Consider the following 8,191-nt stretch of genomic DNA (forward strand, 5'->3'; position numbering starts at 1 on the left):
TTTTAATAGAGCGAACGTATGAAAAATCAATTAGTTTTCACAACCCGGCGAAGGAAGAATCACTGCATCATTACAGGAGGACGAGACGCTCAAGTAAGAAAAATGAACTCCAGTCTGCCAAGCCACGGCAACAGTATTGGATGCCATCCACACGATCTCTCTGGAGGAACACCTCACCAGTCACCTGTTATTCGAGTTTGTCTGATCCTTATCGCAGTCGTCAACATCCTGTCGTGCCCTCTTACCGTTGTCCTGAACGCATTGGTTATGGTCGCTGTAAAAGGGAAGTCTCGACTGAGATGCCACAAGTCAAACATTTTACTTGCTGCACTAGCGTCGACTGACTTCATGGTAGGGCTGTTACTTCAGCCAGTTTTCGTTGCGGAGTTAATAACTTTACTTCTTGATAAGGCTTTTGGTGGGGTATGTTTATTGTCACATATCTCCAGAGTGGGTATAAGCTGTTCAAGTTTTATTTCTTTTCTCCACCTGGCTTTACTAAGCGGTGAACGCTTTCTCGCTTTAAAGCGCCCTTTCGCGCACTTGGATCTAGTCACCACTTCACGTCTGCTGTGTGCTTCCGCCTTGGCGTGGCTTCTGCCCTTAATTCTACATATTCGTTTTCCCTTTGGAAAAACTATCCTTTTGCCCATGAATATGTTCTTAATGTTTGTAACAATGATCTTCATCATTTTCTGTCACGTGACAGTTTTCCGTGAAACCCGTCGGCACGAACAGCGACTTGTCACTCAGCAAGTTACTCAAGAGGCAAGAGAGAAATTTGAGAAAGAGAAAAAGGCAGTTAAGATAACATTTATTATTCTTGCTGTTTTTATTTTGTGTTGTTTGCCTTTTGTGGCCTTTCGAGTTGTTTCACAATTGACGCATGGGATAGAAAAACCCACGGAAACCGTTAAAATAGTTGGTCAGTTGTCAAGATCAATGTTGCTGTTAAACTCGTTACTAAACCCAATTATTTACTCGGTCAGAATCAAGCAGTTTCGGGTCTCGTTTAAGGAATTGTTAGGTGGAACTCGGAACGTGGTAAGACCTGAAGAGCTGGGAGTCTTTAGAGCGCCAAACGCTGCTGACAGCTGACGGGCAGGACGCAATCCTGATGAACGAAACCGGACAGAAAGAAATGAGAACAAGACTGGCAGTGACATTGTACCACAACGACGCAATTTTTGTGTATAACGGAGCAAAATAAATTTTCCAATACCTAAGTTTGAAAGTACATTCGGGTTCTTTAGCGCCGTAATATAAAATGCTTAATGGTAAAAGTAAATGACGGTGATAGATATTGGATCCGGAGGTGTTTTCTGAAATCTTTCGGGGATATTTCAAAATACCTGCACTAATAGGAATCCTCTAGCGGGTATAACCTACTAAGGGGGAGGGGGGAGAATATTCCGTTTGGGTTTCAGTGTTGTATATAACGCCACACTTGGTAAAGCATTGGAAATACAGCTGACTTTGATACGGCTCGACGAAGTCCATTACTCGTGGCTTTTAAGATTCCAGATATATATTTTTAACCGCCTATCGTGTTTATCTAATTGACGTCTCATTCTTGAGCTTCATAATAGTTTATTTTGTTTAAAGATCCACAAAACCACCATTCGTATTACAATGACTTTTGACGCCATTGTAGGTTAATTAAATATTCTATTGTGTCCACCGGATAAAATCTAAGCATTTCTGCTACCCCTTGAAACCTACTAATAATACCCGCAAAGGACTCTACGCACAAAGACACTACTTACAGGGGAGTGACAGGAAAGAATTTTTCCGACACGGAAAAAAAGAGCAAAACGGAGAAATTCAACTCATTTTTTGACTTGGCAAGCCAGTAATAAAACGGAGAAATTCCACTCTTATTCTGAATGTTTTTTTCTCCTAAAATGAACACCTCTCCCATACAAAATTTAACGGTACTTATCTCAGAATTCACATAGGTACACAGAGGTCACTACCGAACTTGGGAGAAACGAATGAAGGGGGTAGTTTCTAAAGAAACTGTGGTGCTGCCTCGGTGGGGAAGTAGTATACAAAAATTCGGTTTTATCAACGGAGTTGATAATATAAATTGGTCACCGTACAGAGATTCTAAAAGTTGACGTTTCGAGTGTTAGCCCTTCGTCAGAGCGAATCCAAATGGGAGAAATGCTTCTTCATAAAAACAGTTAGGATTCTCAGTTCTTGTTCTCAATCCGTCCCTTGTCTTCAATCCGGTCCATCCAAAGTCTAAAGAGTTTTTCCAACGACGACTTTGGCTCTATTAAAGGTGACTTTTTGCGGCGTGATGGCTATTTTATTTGAAGAGGCAAACCCGGCTACAAGCTATTTTCATCGCTCGATCGTGTTTAAAAAGGTGAAATAAAAAGTACGCAAAATTGGGGATCTACCAACCGCATTGGCATTGTCCTTTGGTGAATCGCCAAATTTGTGTGACGGCACCTCCGGCTGGATAGCAAAGTTACCGATAATGACAACAAAATGAAATAAAAAAAAAAAAGAAATAAAAAAACACTTACCGGTGATGACGCCAAGTCCAAAGAAGAATCCATGTGTAATGAATGATAAGTTTACATGACCAAAATATTATTCTGCTTGGTTTTACCTAGAATTCGGTCGGTAAAATGATGGTTTTTCTTTTTTTTTTACACAAACCGGGGAAAAGGAGAGTCTCTATATCTTACCCTTGCTTTAAATAACCCTAACAAAGATTTGTTTTCTACCTGGAGGAACGGTGCGGAACAACAACTGTTCCAATTTCGACGGTTGGTTAGTTCCGTCACCAGCCAAGTGGGTTAGCTTTGGGATGTTTTCACCTGCTTGACGCCGTCAAAAAGCTACAGGCGGTCCGTAAGATCAAACTCAGGTCTCACCGGTTTTCAATTTTGATCCATATTACCTCAATGGAAAATATCTTTACCTAATTGTAAATTTTCCTTACATTATATCACTGAAAACGTTACCTTTTTATTAGTGCCTTCTATCTGGTTAAACCGCATTTTTTCCCGTAACCATTATGAAGTTGCAGTGGGTCGCAAAAATTGTTTTTCTTTTGCTGTACTCCAACAGCGCTTCTGCCAATGATAATAGCAAGAGTGAAGGAGAAGAAGAGGAAGTTCCAAGCGAATACATTCTCCCTGGTTACGTGATGGACAACGATGCTGCCATTGAACTTCTTCATCGTCAAACTGAGATGACCTACCAACTTAACCTACCGAAATACCTAGACGAAATGAAAGCTATAACTCCAAATATCCGACAGCAGTTCGATGATAAAGATTTTGCCATTGTTGGCTCACTTGCTACGTTAGACGCCACGATAACATTTGGCGAAGGAATAAAAAATCTCCAAGTGATCGGTGCCGATACACAAGCAGGCTTTGAGGGCCTCCCCAATCCTGAGAATGACAAGTTGCACAACCATGTTCAACGATTGAACGCTTTGCGGAATCTTGTTTGGCTTATGAAAGAAAAAATGAAGTCTGGAGTAGTTACTGCTGATTCGTCCTTGATGGATAAGCTCAAGGAGGCACAGACCTGGCTTTCAACCCAGACTGGAGGGCATTTGGGTCAAGGAATGACAACCGCTCTTGAAAAAGTTGGAATAATGGACAAGTTGAAAGCAAAATGGGGCGCAAACTCTTTAAAATTCAGAACCTTCTCAGCGGCGGCTGCCAACGGACTTGACTTCATTATCAATGGGTATAACACGGTGGTCAATTCAATGGCAGTAAATCAAAAAGTTACGGATGCGAACATTCTTGCCCTTAGTAGCTCTGTGACGGCAATGGCTGGCGATATAGCGATGGGAGTCTCTCAGATATTGGCAACCAGTGCCAAAGTGGCAAGTGTCGCTGGACCTATCGGGTATGCAGTAGCCGCTACCTTGTACATCGCATCTTATGCTACCGGAGTCGCATCGGGAATGGTAGGTCAGGAAGACCTAGAGCCAAAGGATTATGTCAAGATCTTTCTAGGGCCTCTCATTCCAGCCCCGGATTTTGCAGCTATGGTGGAGATTTTCGACGCCTATGCAAAGGGCGACATCTTCCATGCATACTACTTGTTGATGACACAAACAACGCCAGCGGCTTTCTACATCGTGGCTATGGCAATTAAGGATGTGAAGACTGGATCGAATGAACTTAGAAAGTATGCAGCAGCTGTAAACTTTCTGCGAATGGCCCACTTGATAAAAAAGAGAGATGAGTTCAAGGAGAAGCTGAAGAACAGTATGTATACAATAATTAAGGATATCAAACCAAAGAAATTCCTTTTCGCTTATCCTGCCGTTTTCACTACTGACGCAGAGAGTGGAGAGTATACAGCCATGGGTTGGACTCGCTCATCAACCTTAAAACATGAATTTGAAATCGCAGATGATCTTGTTAACAAGATTGTATTCATGGCTACTTACAATGATAAATTTAACAAACCATATGAGTGTCGTGCTAAAGCCTCTGAAGGCTACACATTCTGTCCCAGCGTTGTCGATCGCGGAGACAATGGGCTGATCTTTATAGGAAGTAACGAAGGGACGGACAAAGTAATTTTGGAAGAGAACACAGAAGCTTATGGGATGGGAGGAAACGATCACTTTGAACTGAAGTCATCAGGTAGCAAAGGAACAGTCAAAATCGATGGAGGGGCAGGAAGTGATAATATTGACGCAATAAATTCCCACCCACAAGGACTAAACTATATTTCTGGCGGTGGACCGGAGAGAGATACTATCAGAGGGGGGTACGGTAAGGATGTTATCTCTGTTGACAACGATGAAGTGTCCGATCTTGATGGGGATAACGTCTTCCTGGTAGAAGGAACTGGTAATGATAACATCCAGGTAGGACCCGGAGCAGACCTAGCTGTCATCATGAAATCGGCGGGCAGCGCGTCATTCTCAATGCATCAGTGGAACCACGCGACACAATCAGAGCAGAAACCAAAGAGAATTGTGTACAATAGCGACGCAAGGCTGACTCATGGAGAAAACAATGCAAAAAAAGATGTCATGGAAGGAAGTTACACCCATCACGATGTACTTAGCATGACTGACTACAAGCCAGATACATCCACACGATCGCCTGACCAGAGAATAGTGCTTATCGATCACGCCAGCACGGAAGAAACGAGGACCGTGGATTATTTCATAAGTCAGATCAGTTCAGAGGTTGTAGATGAACTTTTTCATGATCACCGTAGTGAAGTTCTAGCTAGTGCTCATCCTGGTCGCGCTCTGATGGTGGAAGACGCACAACACATCCACTTCAAAGACATTGAGAGATTTGAACTGAGTAAACACAGTTTCAATCTTCTGCTACTGGCAAATAATGCACATAGAAATATGAGGCACGAAGTGATTGGTGGTGCGTTAGACGATTACGTGATAAACTTGGATGACGACATACCGCTGCTAGCGCAGATGGGGACTGGCGCTAATCGAGTGTACTCTGGTCCACGAGATGACGCCTACTCAGTCATTCTAGATGATTCCAAAGACGTCATCTACGACAAGGGTGGTAAAAATGTCGTCGCTATCATGCTGCAAGATGGTATGAAGCTCAGAGACGTGCAAATCACCCGGGACGGCGGCGATCGTTACAGAATATATAAGAATGTACAGAGCCCAAACGGTGTTCCGTTACTTGATTATGTGTTCCACGGCAGCAACGCGTACGACACGGTCCAGTTTCTTTTCAAGGACAACACGGGCAAGGAAGTTGTGTTCAAGGAGCTGCAGAGACCGAAGTACTTTAACGATAGATTTCTTGATCTCCTTGATATAGATAGCTATCATACTGGATACGAATTCCTTTGTGAATATAGAGATATAATACTCAAGATCTCCCCGGCAAAAGGCGAGACCCTTGATATTCAGGAATGCAAGCACAAAGATCCTGCACAGCGGAAAACAAAATCCAAAAAAATGAAGCATGCAAAGCATGGGAAATAAAAAAAACCAAATGCATTCATCAATGCATAACCTCGACTATGTATAATTGTACTGTGATAATGAGACCAATGTTCAGTGGTATTCTAGAAACAGTAGTAGAAATTTAAATGATAAATACAATCAAATAGTTACCATTTCTTCTCAGTTTTAAGGAAAGTGAAGAGGTGTGACCAGGGTTATAATGGAGTTAAGGGCTTGTAAATTTTCATTATCTAGAACTAAAATATCGTTGTTCAAGACTCTGGAGTCTGGAGTAGTAAGAACATAAAATGGAAAATTGTGTTGTAAAACCTTACAAGACTATAAGCAATAAACTGAGATTTTTCGAAGAGCTAACTTTCATCTCTTAGATACCTAATCTGCTATTGCTACTACAGCCTCTTCGACTCTCACTCCAATATCAATATCAACCATTTGTTTGGTGATCTTTCATTTATTTAAGTAATAAAGGCTCAGCGAAACACCCTGACGTTGTGTGGTGTATTAACATACCTTCGGGTTTCAATCGAGACTGTCACTTTACAGTTCCGTCACTCTTTCCCAAAAGAGTCTCTTCTTTTAAAGAGAGTCCATGTGAACGAGCTAGAGAAAGAACTGCCTCATCCTTTAAATTCAGCCAGTGGCTATTGGTTTTTTAGTAAAAATAACGTAATAACGTTTTATTGCTACGGGTGTTGTGTGAAGAATCTGTTTCTCGTAATGCAAGGTGCATATTTCTCCCGGGAGGGGAAGCGGTGCTCCTTACTATGGGGCTGTACAAACGTGACTGGTTTGACATTCGAAAATTGTACTCGTACTTAGTCTCCTAGTGACGTAGTGTAGTCTAAACGTTACTAATGGCCGAAGGCAAGTCTTTTTCTTTGAACGAATAATACAGGGTTGCCACAGGTCAGGATATTGTCAGGGATAACAATTCTTTAAGGTTAGGGAAAAGTCAGAAAATTGTATTTTGAGTCAGGGAAAAGTGATATTTTGAAGAAAAGTCAGGGAAAATTGATATTAGAACACCGGTGATTTAATGTCAATCAACGCTGTTTTTCATTAAGGGAGAAGGCGAATTTGTTTTAAGAAAATTAATTATTAAATAGTCTACAATGAATGGGTTAAAAGGATGTCTGTAAGGCGAGGCTGGAGGCCTCCGCTATATCTGATGTGTCGTATTTATTTGGTCAGGGAAATTATTTTTTAGCAGCGAAAAGACTGGAAACTTTGAAAAGTAATGTTTGGTGCAACCATGCACCAACTCTTGCCAGTGAATAATCGATCATCGGCTTTCTCCAAAAAAAACTTTGAAATTTGTAAACCGAATTCTAACCATCATTCTAAAAGACATACTCTTCGAATCAAAGCTTTTTTCTAGTTTTCAAAGAGGTCGTATCTCACACGAAAAACACTGAAACAAGATACAGTTACCAGTGAAAAGATTAGATTTAGATTTATTTCAGACAAAAAAGATTTAATCAGTGTCCCATTGCACAGTGGATTACGGGAACACAAAAAACAAATAGTGAAGGTGCTTATTATTCCACTTGTTTTGCGAGCGTCCATACTACGCCGGATAAATTTGAAAACACAGCTTTATTTCTACGGTTAGACCTAACGTCTACACTAATATCCGTCACGAAAACTCTAGGCTTTCGTTTTCATTTTTACGGTAAGCATTTTGAAAACGGAGCTTTTTAAAAACGATGGTGGTCAAGATAATCACTGACCGAGTTTTCCTCAAACACAAATCCAAACCGACCAGGAATTGTTTCCTTTAAAATTCCTCTTGCGCAGTGTGTACGGAAAACCCTTGATGCGTTTTCAATTTCTCCGCAGCAGTGTGGATCGGGCCTTATACAGAAGTAGTATTGACTACGATTTATGCAGGGTGACATTTAAATGCTTTCAAATATGGTATAGTACATAAATCTAAGCTGTTTTGAAGGAGGTTGTTCCAACCTCGTTCCCGGGAAGATGACAGATTATGGGAAAGAGGTTGAGGTTATCCTGCAAAAGCGTAAGCAACTATTCCGATTGGTATTATGGGTAAAGGTAGTTTATCGTTGCGCAATAGACCAATTTCGATACATTAAAATTCAGTCCTAAACAAAATACATCATCTCGAGGCTCTGGGGAATAGATATAAGGATTTGTATGAGTTTATTCCCCAGAGCCTGGAGATGATGCCTTTTGTTTAGGACTGAATTTTAATATATTAAAAGTTGTCTATTGAGC

The 8,191-nt window shown here is 41.1% G+C and overlaps 1 protein-coding gene across 1 annotated transcript; it reads left to right on the top strand.

The window, feature by feature from the left end:
* The first annotated feature begins 102 nt into the window (after positions 1-102).
* Positions 103-1,098, top strand: LOC137981930 (cannabinoid receptor 1-like). Its single transcript, XM_068828958.1, has one exon. It carries the CDS (start codon positions 103-105, stop codon positions 1,096-1,098), a length of 996 nt encoding a protein of 331 aa, XP_068685059.1.
* The last annotated feature ends 7,093 nt before the right edge of the window (positions 1,099-8,191 follow it).

This window comes from Montipora foliosa, chromosome 13 (genome assembly GCF_036669935.1).
Source record: "Montipora foliosa isolate CH-2021 chromosome 13, ASM3666993v2, whole genome shotgun sequence".
In the NCBI taxonomy this organism is placed as follows: domain Eukaryota; kingdom Metazoa; phylum Cnidaria; class Anthozoa; order Scleractinia; family Acroporidae; genus Montipora; species Montipora foliosa.